The following is a 20,637-nucleotide window of genomic DNA, read 5'->3' as shown; positions in this document are numbered from 1 at the left end:
CACTCACACCAACAACGTAAAAGTGTTCCTATTTCTCCACATCCTCTCCAGCATCTGTTGTTTCCTGTCTTTTTAATGAACATCATTCTAACTGGCATGAGATGGTATCTCATTGTGGTTTTGATTTGCATTTCTCTAATGACCAGTGATAATGAGCTTTTTTTCATATGTTTGTTGGCTGCATAAATGTCTTCTCTTGAGAAGGGTCTGTTCATATCCTTTGCCCACTTTTTGATGGGGTTGTTTTTTTCTTGTAAATTTGTTTAAGTTCTTTGTAGATTCTGGATATTTGCCCTTAGTTAGATGGATAGATTACAAAAATTTTCTCTCATTCTGTAGGTTGCCTGTTCACTCTGATGATAGTTTCTTTTGTTGTGCAGAAGCTTTTTAGTTTAATTGGATCCCATTTGTCAATTTTGGCTTTTGTTGCCATTGCTTTTGGTGTTTTAGTCATGAATTCTTTGCCCATGCCTATGTCCTGAATGGTATTGCCTAGGTTTTCTTCTAGGGTTTTTATGGTTTTAGGTCTTACGTTTAAGTCTTTAATTCATGTTGAGTTAATTTTTGTATAAGGTGTAAGAAAGGGGTCCAGTTTCAGTTTTCTGCCTACGGCTACCCAGTTTTCCAACACAATTTATTAAATAGGGAATCCTTTCCCCATTGCTTTTGTCAGGTTTGTCAAAGATCATATGGTTGTAGATGTGTGGCCTTATTTCTGAGGCCTCTGTTCTGTTCCATTGGTCTATATATCTGTTTTGATACCAGTACCATGCTGTTTTGGTTACTGTAGCCTTGTAGTATAGTCTGAAGTCAGGTAGCATGATGCCTCCAACTTTGTTCTTTTTGCTTAGGATTGTCTTGGCCATATGGGCTCTTTTTTTTTGGTTCCATATGAAATTTAAAGTAGTTTTTTCTAGTTCTGTGAGGAAAGTGAATGGTAGCTTGATGGGGATAGCATTGAATCTATAAATTACTTTGGGCAGTATGGCCATTATCATGATATTGATTCTTCCTGTCCATCAGCATGGAATGTTTTTTCCATTTCTTTGTGTCCTCTCTGATTTCCTTGAGCAGTGATTTGTAGTTCTCCTTGAAGAGGTCCTTCACATCCCTTGTAAGTTGTATTCCTAGGTATTTTATTCTCTTTGTAGCAATTGTGAATGGGAGTTCTCTCATGATTTGGCTCTCTGTTTGCCTATTGTTGTATAGGAATGCTTGTGATTTTTGCACATTTATTTTGTATCCTGAGATTTTGCTGAAGTTGCTTATCAGCTTAAGGAGATTTTGGGCTGAGACAATGGGGTTTTCTAAATATAGGATCATGTCATCTGGAAAGAGAGACAATTTGACTTCCTCTCTTCCTATTTGAATACCCTTTATTTATTGCCTGATTGCCCTGGCCAGAATTTCCAATACTATGTTGAATAGGAGTGGTGAGAGAGGGCATCCTTGTCTTGTGCTGGTTTTTAAAGGCAATGCTTCCAGCTTTTGCCCATTCAGTATGGTATTGGCTGTGGGTTTGTCATAAATAGCGAGGAAGAGCTTTTTCAAATATGACGCAGAGAAGCTATAAAAGATAAGACTGGCGAACTGCACTATGTAAAAGTATTTAAAATTTTTTTACATATTAAGATACATCAAAAACAAAGTCAAAAGGTAAATAAGAAACTTGATAAAATATGCAACTCAAATCACAAAAGACATTATATCAATACATGCAAATTCTACAAACAAAAACAAATGACCAAGAACACAATAGAAAAATAGGCAAATTATGTCTTCAGAGAGTTCATGGAAAAGAAAATACAAATGGATGGAGCATACTAAAGACACACAAAATTTCATTTAAAAGAAAAGAAATACAAATTAACACTTCACTGAGATACGACTTTTTGCCTACAAGTGTCAAAAGTCAAAAAGTGTTGGTCAGCATCTAGAGATAGGCATTTTCACACGGTGTAATATGAAAGAACCTTTGTGAAAGGCAATTTGCAGAACACACACACATATATCCAACTGTTTGATTCAACTTTTCTACTTTTAAGAATTTATAACGGAAAGGTAAAATGACACATGAAAAAGTTAATTGAAGCATTGCTTAAGATACAAAAAGTATGAAAACAATCTAAATGTCTATTGATAGGGAGGCTGGCTAAATACAGCCATACGATGAAATAATATGTGACTATATAAAAAGAACAGGACAGTGCTCTATGAACTGATGCCATGGTGGCTCACGCCTGTAATCTCAGCACTTTGGGAGGCCGAGGCAGGCAGATCACGAAGTCCGGAGATCAAGACCATCCTGGCTAAAACGGTGAAACCCTGTCTCTGCTAAAAATACAAAAATTAGCTGGGTGTGGTCGCGTGTGCCTGTAATCCCAGCTATTCGGGAGGCTGAGGCAGGAGAATCGCTTGAACCAGGGAGTCGGAGGTTCCAGTGAGCCCAGATCGTACCACTGCACTCCAGCCTGGTGACAGAACAAGACTCCATCTCAAAAAAAAAAAAAAAAAACCCTCAAGGTACAGATTAGTGAATACAGTATTCTACTAATTGCATAAAAGAGAGGAAGAATATATTATAAAACAGAGAAGGAAGAATGTATTATATATATGTATATGCACATATTATATGTATGCCTATATATGTGCATGTACATATATATAATACATTCTTCCTTCTTTCCTTGCTTGATAAGCAAAAAGATTATCAAGTTACTTGTTTGATAAGCACCAAACATCTCCTGAAGTATACCAAAAACCGTGAACACTTGTAAAAGAATAACTGATTGACTCTAAGGAGAACTGGATGCCTGAGAGAAGGAGGTAGGAGAGACTTTGCCCTGTTATGGTGTTTTGTAAGGATTGAATTTTGAGCTGTATGAACGAATTACAAGTCAAAAAATAAAATACAGAAGTTATCTCCTCTCTATAACATCATCCCCCACTTCTGCCCTCAGTTAACTTTCCCTGTCACCAATGAGTGGTATAGAGTCAACCTCCTCAGTATATCAGTATACTTCTCTGTAAACAGAACCCAGGCACAAGTCTATTTACAAAGCCAGTTTAATGAAACCACTATATAAACTCAGTTTGAAGAAAAAGTCCATTGAGTCTCCAAGATGGAGAAACTGTGAGCTGTGAGCCTCAACAACACCACATTCTGAGTTTAGAAATGAAAGGAAGCAGAGATATGGGATTAAAGTTAATGATAGTCTAGGATCCGTTAGGGTTGTATTTTTTAGTAGCAAGAACATTCCTGGGATTTTGAAGTCAGGAAAAATATTCAGTGAATGTAAAAAAAAAAAATTCTGCATTATCAACAAATTAGCCCCAAAGTGATTAAGTGTGAGACTCCAAGTACCCCAAGAACTAAGTCTGACAGAGTTTTAAGGTTCACTGGTGTCTTTTAAGAGGCAGAGATAGACCAGGAGGGAGCAAAAGAAGGAATTAAGAATTTTCCTTTCTTCCAGAGCCTATTCTTTTCTTACTAAACACATTAACCAATTTTCTACAGAAGTGGTACTGTCAAAATTCTTCCTCATGAACTGAATCTGGGGGTTCACTAAACTGAAAAGCATCTCTGGCTAAAAATGCACCAACTGTACAACACAAAAGATTAAAATTAAAATTATGGAAAGTTGTCTTTGAAGGGATAAGGGTGAAGTGGTCTGTAAATTCAACTAAGGAAGGCAGTGGCTAACCCTCTTCTTTCTACACAAAGAACCCATCACTGATGAGTTTGCCCTTACACTGGTTAGATACCATAGCAAACTTCCTAGTACAAATAGAAAATTGATTGTAAACCAGAACATGTAGAAGTGAAAGAGACCTTGGACAGACTTCCTAAAAATACTGCCAAGGAAACTGAGACCAAGAAAATTGCCCAAAGTGACGCAGGTGATTAATGGTAGCGCTACCTCTGCTTGGTCTTGTGTTTACTTTTGCCTTTAAATATTTTAAAAGACACTGATGACCACTGATCTTGAATGGATCTCAAAGCTTTGCAAGGAGGCAGGGGGGCTTACTTAGGGAAGACTTCCTTTCTCCCATAGATTTAACTCCTTTATAAGTATAATTCATCTGTTGTGTGCATATATGACTATATTTGGAAAGAAGTAGTATTTATGGTGCTGAAGAGATATTCAGCATCATATCAAGATGATCAAGAAATATCAAGTTATGCCAAACACTGGGGCCACTCCCTACACTGAAATGTTTCCATTTGTTTCCAAATTCTGTGATAAAAATCAAAGGCTCAAAAGTCAAGAAACAGATCCACTGTTTCTGCAATGTGTTTTGTGAACTCTATTTGTGCCCTGTGGGCCAGTCTCAGTGATGGATTTTCTTATCTATGAAATGGGACCAATGACCTCAACTCAGATTTACTTGGGTGTTCTCAGGCATGCATCAAAGGCATACTGCTGAAATTCTTAGCACATAAATACCACTATGTAATAGTGAGTCTGTAAAATAGTTATGAATAGGCAATAATGGAATAGTTAATAAATATGAGTATTGCAATATTCTTTTTATATGATTGTCTTTTAAGTCATCAAATTTCTGAACATCTTCTGAAACTGAAGGAATAGAAAAGGGAATTTAAATAGTATAAAATGCTGTCATAATAATATGGTAACTGTGGGCATATCTATAGACATTCATACTGCCACGGTTAGTGGCATAAATTCTTATCTTTTGCTTAAGGAATAAATACATTTTTTCCTACAGTAGTGAATGCAGGACAGATTTCACCAGAATGAAATTGGATGGCATCAAGTCTATTTAATGTAACACTTTGTTAAACAGAATATTTTCCCCAAACCCAAAGCACCTAAAAGTTTAATTCAGGAGACTTTGGAAATGAGAGGAGGATTAAGAATGAAAAATACTTTAGTGGGAAGTGAACTTTTTAAAATTATTTTTAAAGAATCAAGGCCCCAACTTCTTCAGCACTTCAGGCAACGGATCACAGGTTTTTGTTTTATTGGAGAAGAAACAAAGTAAATAACAGTTCTGAGGATGAGCAAAAGCTGTTGGGAATACCCATTTCACTCCTCAAAGTGGGGGCGCGTTTTATGAATAATTTCAGCCGGCTAACATACCTTCCTGCAAAACACAGACAAGATGTAAATTAAAAAGTGGCAGAGTTGTGGCATATTGCAAAAGTTTAAAGGGAGTCATCAGTCCTTCAGTCAGATCTCCCTGCAGAAAGGTTGGCGCTGAGGTTGGAACTGACCCTAGAGGGCTGGAGAGGACCCCTTGGGGGTGAGCAGCCGGGTTCTGGGACCCAGCAAGGTCAGGGGGCTTCTCCCCAGCTACTCTTTATCTATCCCCCGCACTTTGGAAAGCCCGAAGAGGATTCGCTCCAAGTTAGGCGCGCTGTTGGCTGTCAACGTTCTTTAGGACCTCAGGGAAACCGGGACATTTCTGGCTTTAGGACCCAGGAACTCCGAGGCAGCCTAGACTTAGATGCCTTGGACCACAGCACCACCTACTTATAGAAGCATCCCAAGCCTCAGCCGGTCTGCATCTCCATCGGAAAGTGCGCTTGCCACATCCCTTCGGATCACTTCGTCCTCCCGAGAGCGTTCTGCCTTCTACAGCTCGGAAAGAAAGAAATCTTAGCTGTGAAGTGACCGTGGAGAAAGCGCAGGAAGCGACACAATTGGTTAGGGAGGCAGAGAGTGTGAGCGGGCGCACCCCTTGCCTGGGGACCGCGCTCGCGGGCGGGGACGGAGCATCCCAGTGGCTGCACCCGCCGCTCCGCGCTCCTGCCTGGCGTCGCCAACCCCGCGGCGGCCGCTGGAATTCCAGAGCTGCCAGGCGCTCCCAGCCGGTCTCGGCAAACTTTTCCCCAGCCCACGTGCTAACCAAGCGGCTCGCTTCCCGAGCCCGGGATGGAGCACCGCGCCTAGGGAGGCCGCGCCGCCCGAGACGTGCGCACGGTAGGCAACCCACACCAAGGCAGCCGCAGCTGCGAAGCTTGGATACACCGCCGTGGACTCCAAATGGCCTAAGAGCGTTCTTTTAGCCCTGAGCTCTCAGTGCCTTTAGAGTTCTTTCCTTTCCCCGGAGCGCCGGCACAACGCATTATGCCCCGGGGTCGGAGCTTAGGGCTCGGCAGAGGTTGCTAATTCACTGATTATAATCACCTTCCTCTCCAACTCGTCCGCAGCTGCCCGCTCTGGATTAAGCCGCTCCGCGGCTCGTGCTAGGCAGTGGGTTCGCTTCCTCCTTCCCTCTCTTCTTTAAATTGGGACGCGCGAAGGCGCAGCTGCCTCCCCGGGGCTCTCTCCATCCCCCACACACCCTGTTTTCGCTTCTTGTCTCTCAGGTTCGTGGCGGAGAGATGCTGATCGCGCTGAACTGACCGGTGCGGCCCGGGGGTGAGTGGCGAGTCTCCCTCTGAGTCCTCCCCAGCAGCGCGGCCGGCGCCGGCTCTTTGGGCGAGCCCTCCAGTTCCTAGACTTTGAGAGGCGTCTCTCCCCCGCCCGACCGCCCAGATGCAGTTTCGCCTTTTCTCCTTTGCCCTCATCATTCTGAACTGCATGGATTACAGCCACTGCCAAGGCAACCGATGGAGACGCAGTAAGCGAGGTGGGTCCCTCTCTGCCAAAGGTGCGTGGTGGGCTTCAGGGGTGGCGTGTGGCGGCGCTCACTCACGCCCTGGCTCCGGGGGCTCAGATGGTCAGGGCTGTGCTCTCCACCCCAGCTTTTGCGGGTCCCCAGTCCCCACCTTTAGGACCCTGGAGCTCTACAAAACACTCTGTTTTCTGTACCCTGGAGGCGCGGGGAGCCGGAGCGAGACGCGCTGGGAGCTCGGCGAGCCGGGCGCCAATCGGGCGCTCAGGGCTAAGTCGTGCGGTCCGCACTCATGTTCGCCGCCCCACCTCCTCATCTAAACTTGTCTCTTTAGGACGTATTTCTTATCTGGCATGCATTTTTTTTTTTTTTTGTCGTCGTTGTTCTTCTCTCTGTCCTCCTAACCATCTTCCCTGTAGCTCATTTGTTTTATCTTCCCCATCCACGTGCGCCCCAAACCCGGCCTCAGATCTCTTCGGACTTGACCTAGCATAGTGTGTGTGTGGTGTGTGGGTGTACCCAAGCGTGTGTCTGTATTCCGGAGCTTGGGAGGGGTACCAAGTCGAGGGGGAGGACCTCCATTTCCAGAAAAAGGCCAACATAGATCTCTTTTTTCTGGAAACTGCGACGAGATGGGAACTTTCTGAATTAAGCAGCAATTCCCGCGCTGGTTTTCTGGGGAGTCCTCGCCTCCAGAGGTTTGTTTTTAAAACAGGCCCCACTTTGCTCTCTCCATTTGCTTTGCAAAAGCAGCTACACCGGTGGAGGCTTCTGTTCTCAATGAAATTCACTTGCGGCTTTTTAACTGCTCCCTCCCTCTCCATCACTTGTGCGTAGCGGAGAAGGCGGGTGGAAGCCTCCAGAAAGGTTTCGGGGAACTCGCTTTCCTGCAGATTTACTGCGTATTTCTGTCTCGGAGTCCGCTGGAGATGCAACTAATCCAACTGCATTTTAGAAGAAGTGCGGCTAGACACGATTCAATTTTCTGGGTGGATTTAAACATAAACCACTCACCACACGCACATCGAATTACCCGCGCAGGAAGGGCGCGCAGCAGCCCCTTCCCAGGGACCTGGTGAGAGCTGTCTATTTCATTCGGCACTTTGGACTTTTGCGCAATTAGAATTTGTCGCCGGGTTCATGAATGTTGACTTTTTCTCCAAGATGTAAACATCTCACTCGATCTGTGATGTGATTTGTTTATAACTCATTGTATATAATCTCCGCTCCTGCATCCAGATTTTGAGGAGGACTTTCCGAACCTTATTTTTTTGATGGCTTTTTAGGACATTGTTAAGCTGTTCTCACCTAGGGGCAGAGTTAGAGATTGGCCCACCTGAGCGCAGAGCTCCAAATAACTGATGGTGTGCGACTTCTGTAGTCCCTGCGCTTCAATGGTCTCTGTATCTGCGGCTTGTAAGAATAAACCTTCTCCAGCTTCTCTCCCTCCCTCCCCCCCGATTTCTGACTTTTGGAAATTGTTTATTTTCAGAAATTATTCTACTTAAAAATACTAGAGAGAAATTTCTTCCCAAAGGCCATGAGAGTTTGATATTGATACTTGTCTTGAAAAAGTCCCTTTTTATCTCCTCTCTCCTCCCCTCCTGATTCCTTTCTCAATCCCAGTACTTTCTTTCGAGTATTCGGCAGAGCCAGCAACTTTTGATTACATTATGGTCAAAAGTGTTTGGAGAGGCTTTTCCTCTTTTTATAAGTCAAAGTTGCAGTCTACTTACAAAAACTAAAGTGCTTGAAGTCTGCAAAATAGAGAAATGTCTAAAATCCTTTGCCAGATCCTTATTAGATGACTTGCTAATTCAGTGATGGCTTTCTGATCCACCCTGCCTGTCCCATTGTGGTTAAGTGGGGAAGAACCAAGCATATTGTTTTAGTAGAACTTAATGCAGAGATGCTGTTTGGTGGAAAAGGACATTACAGCACTCCTGCGGCCAGAAGAGATACTGCATGCCTTCTCTGCAGTGCCATCTCTAAGAATCTGCCTATGCCTTCTTAGGTATCTGAAGCAGAACCTATTTATTTCAAAGCTTACTTTTAGCAAAATCTCTTGTAACGATTACCATCCACATCCCAAAGCACTGACAGTCTAACTCTAAATTGTGCAATAGTAACTTATGCCAAATCAACCTTTCGATTTAATAAAATTCAAATGCTTTCAAGAACGTGTAAATTGGTAAGGGTGTAAAAAAAAAATCAAACTTTTTTTCTTCTTCTCAACAGATATCCCTTTACAAATCCCAAGTTTCTGGCTAAAATAACTGTCGTCCTTAAAAGTGACCACACTATCTGTACCAACAAAGGGTGTACTGTGTTTTTAATTAAAAGTGGAACTACTTAAAGGGCTGGCCAGACAGTGTAGGGTGATAGTAGCTTTTCTACTTTGCAGGGAAGCTTAAGGATTGCATTGTGAGAGTATTGAAATGAATAGAGATCTAACTCAAGTTGTGTGAATTGTCCCTCTTCACAAACTTAAGCTGGTTTTAATTGATCTCATGTCCACTGATTGATCCTACACCAATTGTTGTGCATACCAAACAATTGGCTTTCCCCAAAAAGATTGATTTCAATTAGTTCCTCAGTGAATGCTTGACTACTGGCCAAATCATGTCAGCAGTGACAGTTGACATGTTAGGGCCTATGTGATACCAACATTTCCCTTTTTCCCCTTTGTTTTGGATAGTGTCAGTTAAATATTATTTTCCAAGAAGAAAAGTAATTGGTATTTTTTATAAAAGGTGTTGTAGCTTGGAAGATTAGTTATTTTCTTGGCTTTGTGCTACAAGTAGGTGGCAGTGGTACCAGGATTGGTTAGGCTTACCCCTGGGACCTGATTCTTTTTTTTTTTTTTTTTTCCATATTCCATCTGCAAATAATCAAACCTTCACTGTGGAGCATTCTCCGAACTCCTTTGGCATTATGTTTAGTCTGCTCTATGATCTCACATGCTCCATAATATCATTTTCTTAATGAAATAAAATTCTTGGCAGAGATTAGATAATTTAGTCAGTTAAAATCAATTGCATCCAGTTTGGAATGGAGAGCAAATATATCATTTAACGGTATATTTTATTTCAAAATATAGCCAGACGATTGAGAAAATAGTATTTTGACCGTCTCTACTTTTGGACAAAACTTCAAATGGGGGAGATCATCACGAACAATAAGACTACCCACCTACCATATTTTCTTCCCCTTATTTTGAAAAATTATAAAAATGCATTTGATAGTCACTAATGGGGCCTGGTTGCAATAATTTTAAAAAATTAATTAGGCACAAACAATACAATACTGACAATGTCTTTTAGAGGGGAGACACATGCCAACATTTTGAAAAGCTGATTAATAACTCTTATTTTTCTCTCCATGTAGCATATTAAGATTTGTCTCCCTGACTCCCCCTTCAAAATAGTCATGATTGGCTATTGTTAACCCCTACTATCTGTCTTGGTCTTGAAACCACTTATGATTGATTTATATGTTAAGTGGAGTTCTTTGATTACTTTCATTTTTTGGAATGGTTGTAAGCCACATTTCAGACTGGATTACTGAAAGGTGGATAGACAAATCATAACTTTATTGTGGTCTCCTGGAATTTCTGGAGCATGGCATGTAATGACTTAATCTTATATCTCCCTCATTCTATTTTTATACCTTGTGATATTTTAACCAGGGATTTATGAAAACTGCTTGATATAATTCTCAATGCAGCAAGGTTTCCAAATGTATAATTCATGTTTCTGGTGGTCCGATGGCAGGGGGCGTGCTATGACTAGTGTTTCTTGCTGTAGCCTTTTCCGTACTGAATCCTCAGCTTCTCCTTCCTCTAATAACTCCTTGTTTCACAAAGTTAGATATAGTTTCTTCCATAAAAAGGAAGAGTTTGTCACAAATATTGTGGCATGTTTCTGGTAACTGAGGCCGGAGAAAGCAAACATTTTCTCTTAAACCTTATAGAGATAAATTAATTTGTGTTTGTGTTCTTAAAAATTTAATGAAAAGATTCGAATTTTTTTTTACAAATACTTTCTAAATAGTTTACTTCTCCCGATATTCTTTCAAAATACAAAATGACACATGGAACATACTAACCTACAGTTAAATGAAAAAGTTTCAAAACACATTTTGTACACTTGCTTACTTTAAGTTCCAAAGTATTTCAGAAAAGCTGATGTGATGTTTAACTTTGCAACATAAACATGTTCTGTTCTTTTCTCTTTTTTGATTGGCTGCTTTCTCTTCCAACATAACTGCATAATTTTTTAAGGCAGGGTCTTACCAGTACAGAGAGGTCAGAAAGTTGCTGTGCTCAAACTAACATCTTATTTTGCCACAGAAATTTGGAAGTGATTCAGAATAGGTGACATTCCCCTAGGCCCTGGGCTTTCTTTATTTGCTTTTAAAATCCAGCTTGGCTAGAATCCAATATTCACAGAAATCACAAGTTGGAAATGACACTTCTAGTTCCCTAATGCAAAACCACCTCTTATTTAGAGACAAACTGACCAGTTTGTGGAATATCCAGGGTACTTCTTTCCTTCCAACTGACTGCCTTTAAACTATTTCTTTTGGAAATACGTATCCTTATCCATCCCAAGTCCAGGAAATAGGGGACAGACAGATTGTATTTGATATAAGTTTGATAACTACTCTGCTAAAAGGAGGTGATAAACTCTGGGATGACAAAGTTTTAAAATTTCTGTATTTAAGATGACATGAAGCTTATTTTTTCTCCATTAACTGCAGCAATCAAGGGCTGATCAGGTGAAGACAGTGTTGCGTATCTATATTTATACATTTTCGTATGTTCATCCAGAATAAATAGAAAACATGCTAATTAATACTAAAGTGTATACATAATGTATATTTATATATATTAGGGAAGGTATATATGCATACGTGTATACATGGGTGTGTGTGTAGGGAAAGCGATGAGTATAGTATAATTATGGAGGATTGGGATTTCAGAACTAAAAGATTTTCACTCATTTTTTTCTAGTCCTTTTCATCTTTCTCTTCGACAAGATGAAAAGATGGGAGTGGGTGGGAAAGGGGGTGGCAGGGAGAGAATAAGAATAAGATTGGGTAGGGATAGTGTTTTTACTCTTTCCAAAGCCCACCTTCCACCTGTTCTTCTCTCCTCTAGGACCCTTCTGGATCAGTCACCCTTATTTCAAGCATGCTGCCGTTCCTCTAATCCCAAAATTGCTGATTCCCTCCTTCTTCACACTTCTTTCCAATCTCTTCTGCTTTCCTTCACTTCTTCCCTTCCCTCCTCTGGCTTGATAATCCTGTTTCATTCACTCTTCAATCCGTTACTATTTGGCTTCTACCTTCACCCTTTTAATAAAAAGATTTTCTTTTCTTTAAAGAAATTAACAAAAAAGAAAAATATTAAAAGTTTATAAATGTTAGACTTATTTTTTAGAGCGCTTTTAGGTTCACAGCGAAATTGAGTGGAGGGTACAGAGATTTTTAGAAAGGGGTTTCTTAATGGCCAGTCATACTCCCCTCATTGCCAAGTCCAGCATCGGTACAGTTCTCTGGGACTTGTTCCTGTGGTGATATCTTATCACCTCTTTCCTTTGGCTAGTGACACTACACTGGTTTTACCTCCTATTTTCTGTCCATTCTCTTCTTTGGTTCCCTCACTGAGAATGTAGATTAGTGTTTCTTCACCTTTATTCATTTCCTTGGGGAATTTTACCCGTCCCTGTTTCTCGAACTGTCATTTCTACATAAAGTCCTTTAATTCTAGGCTCAATTTTTCTTTTCTTCTTTTTTTTTCTTTCAGCTTCAGATTATCCTACACTCAGATCTCCCAATTACTGCCAATATGGATAGATATTCCATGCATACTCAAACCTTACAATTCGCTTTCTTTTCTGTGCCCCCTCCCAAATGTTTTCCTCTGCTTATATTCTTTTTTTATCCATGGAGTTCTGGGTGCCAAGGCTGGGAGCCTCGCTATAGTCTTTGACTTTTCTGTTGCCTCGTATCAGTTTGTTCTTGCCTAAACTATATCGGATTAGTGAGTTTATATCCATCTCATCCTTTCCATTCCCAAAGATATTTCCTAGCTCAGGCCCTCATAGACTCCTCATCCTCCAGCATCTACTTCAATCCACTTATGATGCTCCATCCCTTACAGTGCTGCCACATTCCATTTTTCTCCACCACAGATCTGATCATATTACTTCTCTGCTAATAAACCCTAAACCTCCCAGGCCTCCATATTGACTGCCGAATAAACACCAGCCTTTTCTATAGCTGTCAGCGTTCCCCACCATCTGACCACAGCCTGCTTTCAACCTTCTACCACCTTGAAAGCACACTTGGCTTAAGCTATCCCAGATAACTTCATTTCCGGGCATGCCATGTGTTTTCAAGCTCTTGCGCTGTTGAGCATGTGTGTGGTGCCCACCTAAAATGCCACTGCTTCTGTGAAGCTTTCCTGGAATTTTCTGCCTTCCTTTCTAAAGCCAAAATCAATTATTCCCTCATAGTTTCTTAGATATCTGGGCTATTCTTAAAGGACTCTTATTTTTCCTTTTTTTCTGGTTATCTTGCCTTATGTATCATCATATTTTAAGCTTCTCTTAGGCAGAACTACGGTACTTTATCTTTGTACTGCTCAAACTAGACCTTTTAGAGTGCTTTCTCCACAAAATGTAGTGGAACAAAAAGTCATTGTATATAACATTTTTGTTGTTTTCCCTTAAAATTATTTTGGTGACTTAATGAGAAATGCTGTTTTTTTAAAAATTGAAGTTCTTTGCACATAGTTGATGTTTGAATGATTAAATATTATGGGTATTCTCATTATTTATAATTCTTTATAGTTTAAAGAAAAATTAAAAAAAAAACAGGTATAAAAGCATTCCCAGCCCAGTACTCATTCTGAAGTCTCTTCTGATTATTTCAGAATTTCTCCGAGTACACTAGTGTCTGTGTATCTGTATACTTGTTTGTTATTTGAATGATTGAGTATTCCAAGTGACAGGTGATTTGTGGGTATGGTAGGGAAAATTGGTGGTAGTGGGGTAACCCTTTTTTTTTTTTTTTTTGAGATGGAATTTCGCTCTTGTTGCCCAGCCTGGAGTGCAATGGTGCGATCTTGACTCACTGAACCTCCACCTCCTGGGTCCAAGTGATTCTTCTGCCTCAGCTTCCCAAGTAGCTGGGATTATAGATGCCCAATACCATGCCCAGCTAATTTTTGTATTTTTAGTAGAGATGGGGTTTTGCCATGTTGGCCAGGCTGGTCTTGAACTCCTGACCTCAGGTGATCCTCCCGCCTTGGCCTCCCAAAATGCTGGGATTACAGGCGTGAGCCACCGTGCCCGGCTGGTAACCCATATTTTAAAAAATACTTATTTTATAGAAACGGGCAATAAAGGATTTTTATCCCCAAACACTTTGACCATATGAATGAATAATAATTTAGGATAAAATAAAAGAAAGTGGTATTTGCCTTCTATATACTCATATTAATAATATAAGTACAGGAAAAAATTTAATCCTAGTTATTATATTTATGATTTTAGTATAATAAATGTAGCTATGTGGACATACCCATGAGAGATACAGATGTGTATGTATTTTAGAACAAGTTCTGTAAGTATGAAGAGACCACATAGTTCTGTGTAGTGCCTTCCAGGAGAACACTGACATTTCACTGTCCTTTGAATGAAGTGGGACCTGTTTGACGTATACAGAAGGTGAGCTGCTTATAGAAACGTGTGGTTTTAAAACTAACAGTTAAGAGGAAGAGAACAGAGCTAGGATCCAACTTTCCTGAATTCGCTAGGTTTTCCTGTACACGGTATGTTTCAACATAAACATTAATTCAAAGAAAAGAAATTCCCTTTGACCCCATTCAAAATTCTTCAGACCACAGACCCTTATTGATCCCCAGAACTTCCTACAACTCATAATTATGCTAATAAAGTAATGAATATTAAATAACTGAAGGCTGAGGGGTGGAGTAATTGAGGGGCAGGACCATAAGTATGTTTCAGTAAAAATTTGCATACTTGCATTGGTAATTTTTAAAATTATTTTTGAATATGAATTATAGAAACATTTCTAGTATTATAGCCAGAACAAATGTGTGTGTGCATGTGTGTACTTGCCTGTACATGTGTTCATGTATGTGTGTATGGGTGTGTATGTGTATTTTGTGTTTAACACATGTTAGAATAATAAGGGTCAGAGCAAAGGTATTAAATATTTCTTATTTTTTACTCTAAAATGTAGAGAAAGTGATTATAGGTAGCTTTTCTCATCTAGTCATTTGGAGAAAACCTTTTACAATTTACTTAAAACTTTTTCAATTTTCATCTCTTGCTGAAAGATATTAAGAGCACTTATAAAATAGAAGTTACCCAGTTCAGCACATTTGTTTTCAGAAGGGTTTCTTAACTTGGGGTCCAGAGGTAGGGCTAGGGTTTTTGTAAGCTTCCTGAAATTAGAAGCAAAAACATTTTCTGTTGCTTTTTGTGGTGTAGAGGGACAACATAGAGCTTTCACTAAAGTCTCAAAGAGGTCCAAGTTTCATCTCTTTCCTTCAATAGGTTAAGGAGCATTGGCTTAAAAAATAGGAGGTGGACCTTCCAAATTAGCATGATGCCAAGTGACTGCTTCAAAGTGATACACATAATTGTTTTCTAAAAGTTTATTTTCCTTGTGAGTTTTCAGCCATTTGCTATGTTTATATTTAACAATATGAAGCCACACTGGAAGCACTCTCTCAAGATTTATTTCAGTAAATAATTACTTGGCAAGTAATTCCTTACTCAAAGACAATAGTTGTTAAATTCTCTCAATCCCACTAAAGAGTTTATAAAAGTACAACACAAATATACAGTATAGGGGTTTTGTTAAAACTTCTCATGTGATCTAACTTTTATCTCATTAAGAAAACAGTTAATATATAGTTTTAGAAATAGCTGTTGTAGCTTTCCAGCTGGTGACATGTGGTGCTGGCATTGATCTGACTTGAGGCATCATGCTGCCAGTTCACAGAATGGCCAGAACTGAGGCTTAGCACTCTTCAATTCTGGCCAAGTGGGCTCCTGCTAGATCTTTGTTTCTGTGTCAGCACATTTTAGAATTTTTGTATCATGAAGGCCTTAGTCCCTCCCCTGTTGCTGGATACAATTGCCAACTAATCACCTCAGCAATGAAAACACATGGACCAATAGAGGGCACACTTTGCATTCTTTTCCCTGAGCTTTGTTCTCTGAAATTTTGTGGGATTTGTGCTTCCTTTGCTTTGCCCTATTGGTTCAGGGGCGAAACCTGCTCTGCTCCCCCCATGGACACTGTGGTCATCTTGATGTCATCACAGAGAGAACAAAGGAACAAATAAAAAGAACTTTCAGTCTTACTGAGCATTTCTTGTTTTGATCGCTAATCTCCTTTTGACAAGACCTCACCAAGAGGCAAACTGAACCAACCTCACTGTTTTAGTATCTGTGAGACACAGATGTGAAAGCTACAGATTTAATTAACATGCAGGTAGATTCCAGCTTCTACAGCCACTTTGAAAATCATCAGTGGGTTTTATTTTATTTTTTAAATTCAGATGTTTTACATAAGATGAATGCCCTAAAATGTAAGCAACTGGTGAAATTTGGAGTTGCCCAAATGACTGCAAATTAATACTTCCCAATTAATTGTTTTTCAAATTCTTTAATCTTTATAGAGAGACCTATTTATTTCAATGCTTCTCTCATACTTTGGCCCTTTGAGAATTGTAAAAATTGTCTAATATTCTGAAAAGCCAAAGTTGTTGTTGTTATTTTTTTGAGACTGAGTCTCGCTCTGTCCCAGCCAAAGTATTTTTAAGTTCTTATTCCCCTTTGTGTAATAAAGTATGACTTGGGGCTGAAAAATTCTCTGGCATCGGCCGGGCGCGGTGGCTTATGCCTGTAATCCCAGCACTTTGGGAGGCCAAGGCGGGCGGATCGCGAGGTCAGGAGATCGAGACCATCCTGGCTAACATGGTGAAACCCCGTCTCTACTAAAAATACAAAAAAAAAAAAAAAAAAAAAAATTAGCCGGGCGTGGTGGCGGGCACCTGTAGTTCCAGCTACTCGGGAGGCTGAGGCAGGAGAATGGCGTGAACCCGGGGGGCGGAGCTTGCAGTGGGCCGAGATCGCACCACTGCACTCCAGCCTGGGTGACAGAGCGAGACTCTGTCTCCAAAAAAAAAAAAAAAAAAAAAAGTTCTCTGCCATCTCATTGTTTTTCACCTCACATGCTGTGTTCTCATGCCTCTTCCTGGTAGTCAAAAGCAGGCTTTTAATGTTGAATGATCTGCGCTGTATCATCATTAAAATTCATGTTTAGTTATTCACTCTTTTTCTCCTCCAAGATTTGGAAGACTTACTTTGCCCTGTTGATTCAGCTGGCAGACCTCCTCTGCAATCCCCATGAAGTTTAACTGAATCATAGGAGATTAATATCCTATGACCAAATGACATATCATCTGCTCACCCCCCAAAATATAACTCTTTGGGGGTAACTATGGTATCTGTCATTCCCTGCTCTTTTACTGTCATAGATGGTCTTTAAAAACTCCAGCCTGGGCGACAGAGCGAGACTCCGTCTCAAAAAAAAAAAAAAAAAAAACTCTGCCCTGGGTGAGACACCTGGCTGGTCTAGTGTATTGGGAAGAGTTGTTCCTGCAGCTCCCATGTTACCATACCTAAACAGACATTAAAAGAAGGGAATCCTGGTCTTTGACTTGTCATGTCTTCTGAGTAGTTCTAGTAGGTGGAAGAACGTCTACAAGAACTTATGTTTATTTTGATACTTGCTTCTTGATGACGTTCTAGAGGTTCACTTTCTTCAGATGTGTGTGTGTTTAAGGGAATTTTGAGAAACTCTTGCTTGTTAGTTCTGGGCTCTTCTAAGGAGATATGAGGAAGTGGGGGAGAATAGCTGTAGGTTGGGTAACTGGAATGAAGAAACTAGCTTAATATTTTTTACTTATCCAAGGACTTCAGAAAAATCAGAGCTGTCCTATCCATAGCATTCCTTCCACTGATGAAAGATAGCTTGTGGCCACCCTCCTTCACCCAGCATAGTGCAATTGAGAAACTTTGTTAGGGTCAAGAAACTACGTAATTTGAAAAACCACTGGTGTCTGATAAATGTACAGCAGTCGTTCCCAGAAGCACTATTAGTGGGTTGAGGTTAGTTTGTTGTGGTGATAGAGAAGCCATTTGCACCACTCCTGGTGGTCAGTAAGTTACATCAGCAGTGGCTGATATGATTCTTGACTGAATCCTGTCAATTATGAAAGTTCTTTTTTCCCCTCATTTAAATAATATTACCCTGAAAATTGATCTAGAGCTTTGGAAACTACCCCTTGAAAACTGATTTCCCAAATCATAAGTTTAGTGTAATTTAATTGTTCTCTATGCAGAGGGGAATTAGTTCTTTGCAGCTACTATGGGTGATCTCAACATGATTTTTATTTGAAAGTGACTCAGATGAATAACTGTTCAGGAGGCTTGGCAAGCTTCTGCATATCAAGCAGTTGTTTTTTGTTGTTGAATTCAGAGAGAAAAGTTTAAGAAATGTGACAGGCTGGACCTAGGGAAAGGAAAAAGCAGGAACAAGACCATTTCCTCAAACTTGAGGTCGATCATGTGAAAAACGAATGTGATTTATTTTTGGAATTAAAGAAAAAAAGTATTTTATGAAGAGGAAGATTAAAGTTTATATTTAGAAAATTATCCACTAATGGAAGAGACCCTTCTTTGGAATTTTGACTTTGGAAGCTGCCTCTTTCCAACAGCAGAGAGCATCTCGTGAGAGTGTTTTAAAGCTGGTGACTTGACAACACTCTCAAGAGTGAACTCTAAGGACCTTTCACACTGTAAGAGCCACCCCACAGCCATCTGTAATGCATGTGGTATCTAATAGATAGTTAAATATAAAGTCTTGTTGACAGCTGCTTGAACTCAAAATATAAGACTCTTGCCTTCCTGAAGAGAGGACACTAAACAAAACTACTTTAAGAGATGGGGTCTTGCTGTGTTGCCCAGGTTGGGCTCAAGCGATCCTCCCACCTTAGCTTCCTGAGTAGCTGAGATGACAGGCATGTGCCACGACTCTTAGCTAAAATTGCTTCTTGAGATTCTGCACCATATGCTTCTGCATCATTGTTGTAAACTTCAGTAATATGCTAGATATTGACATTCAATATGAATTTCTAAAAGAAGGTGTATACCTCAATTCTTACATGACCATGATGCTAATTTGTAGGATGTTTCATTATAAGAAACTTTGAGATTTCAATATAACTATAATCAGCATGGGTTATACCATGCAGATATTTTGCTTTCTTTAATGGGTTGCTAGACTGGAAGACAAGTATTAGACAAAATTTTATTAATACTATCTGGCACACCTATGAAGGCATAATAGGCTTAAAAACCCTTTCAGACAAGGTAGAGAAATGCAAGTATATCATCTTAAGTTACTTTCGTGAGTTACATTTGGTAGAGAGTGGTGAGTAATGGATTGATGTCTACTCTGTGGGAATCCTGGGTATACAGAAGGAACCTGTCTTCAGCCTTGTCTGAAACAATATTTTCTTAATGATTTCATTGAAGACAGGTGGTCGGCTAACCACACTTTTGCATAATATGAAGTTGAACAGGACATTTAGGATGTGGGATGACTGGTTACAAAAAGATCTCAATGGCTAGGAATGACAGGATGAATTTACAAATGAAATCTTAATCAGAAACATGTAGAGTTTACTCTTTAAAATGAAAGAACTTGCCGGGCGTAGTGGCTCACACCTGTAATCCCAGCACTGTGGGAGGCCGAGGCGGGCAGATCACAAAGTCAAGAGATCAAGACCATCCTGGCCAACATGGTGAAACCCCGTCTCTGCTAAAAATACAAAAATTAGCTGGGTGGGGTAGTGCATGCCTGTAGTCCTAGCTACTCGGGAGGCTGAGGCAGGAGAATCACTTGAACCCGGGAGGCGGAGGATGCAGCGAGCTGAGATTGTGCCACTGCACTCCAGCCTGGGCAACAGAGCGAGACTCTGTGTGTGTGTGTGTGTGTGCGTGTGTGTGTGTGTTCACACATACATGCACCAACAATGGAAGAATAGGATGTCGGACACAAGGTTTTCTCATTGATTTTTGACTTACTCTGAGGTTATAATGTAATGTAATTACAAAAAGAATTGGTTGCATTAAGAGAAATATTTACCTAGATTCAAGAATAAACCAGATGAAGGCTCTTAACCTATCTTATATTCTTTTCTAGAGTCATTACTTTAAGAAATGCATTGGCAGCACACATTATTATACAGTATTAATTTCCTAGGACTGCTGTGACAAAGTACTACAAACTGGATGGTGTGAAACAGCAGAAATATCTTTTCTCACCATCTGGAGGCTAAAAGTCCAAAATCAAGATGCAAGGAGGTTCATGCTCTCTCTGAGACTCTAGGGGAGGAGCCTTCCTTGTTTCTTCCAGCCTCTGGTAGCCTCAGGTGTTCCTTGACTTGTAACAGTAGAATTCCAATCTCTGCTTCTATGTTCACATGGCTGTCTTACCTCTGGGTTTATTTCTTTTGTCAGAAAACCAGTTCTATTAGATTAGGGCCCACCTTAATAACCTAATGTTAACTTGATTACATCTGCAAAAACCCTATTTGCAAATAAGGCCACATTCACAGGCACTGAGAATTAGGACTTCAACATGTCTTCTTTAAGTACACAATGCAACCCATAACAAATACCATTTGCATCATACCCGGTAGTCTTTTAAATCCTTATTTTCATAACAACCCTGTGGAATATTGTTAATTATACCATAATATTATTAGTATAACAAGTAGTGGTTATAGAAGTGGAATACTTAGTAGAGGTAGGATCACTGCATATAGCTACAGACTGTATATTGGACATAAAGCAAGAATATTAATGGCACCCCCTGGACTTGTGCATACCATGGCCCTGAGGGTGGGAATGCTTTAGACATGGTTTATAAGTGTAT

At 40.2% G+C, this 20,637-nt stretch overlaps 2 protein-coding genes across 6 annotated transcripts in view; one reads left to right on the top strand and one right to left on the bottom strand.

Annotated features, from left to right (window-relative positions):
- Positions 1-4,878: 4,878 nt before the first annotated feature.
- On the bottom strand, positions 4,879-6,094 carry LOC117981301 (uncharacterized). Its single transcript, XM_034965526.3, has 3 exons — positions 6,088-6,094; positions 5,499-6,005; positions 4,879-5,109 (listed from the first exon to the last, which is right to left on the bottom strand). Exons 1-3 carry the CDS (start codon positions 6,092-6,094, stop codon positions 4,985-4,987), a joined length of 639 nt encoding a protein of 212 aa, XP_034821417.1. The 3' UTR covers positions 4,879-4,984.
- Positions 5,360-20,637, top strand: part of RSPO2 (R-spondin 2) — a 183,618-nt gene continuing 168,340 nt past the window's right edge. The window contains exons 1-2 of one of the 5 annotated variants that reach the window (XM_003821749.4): positions 5,360-5,948; positions 6,338-6,600. In XM_003821749.4, the coding sequence (XP_003821797.1) occupies positions 6,507-6,600 (94 nt within the window). In that variant the 5' untranslated portion in view covers positions 5,360-5,948; positions 6,338-6,506. The other 4 variants (XM_008975224.4, XM_055116852.2, XM_008975223.4 and 1 more) reach the window with 4 other exon arrangements.

The sequence above is a fragment of the Pan paniscus genome, chromosome 7 (genome assembly GCF_029289425.2).
Source record: "Pan paniscus chromosome 7, NHGRI_mPanPan1-v2.0_pri, whole genome shotgun sequence".
NCBI lineage: Eukaryota > Metazoa > Chordata > Mammalia > Primates > Hominidae > Pan > Pan paniscus.
Note: the sequence above shows the minus strand (reverse complement) of the source record. Positions and strands in the feature narration are given on the sequence as shown.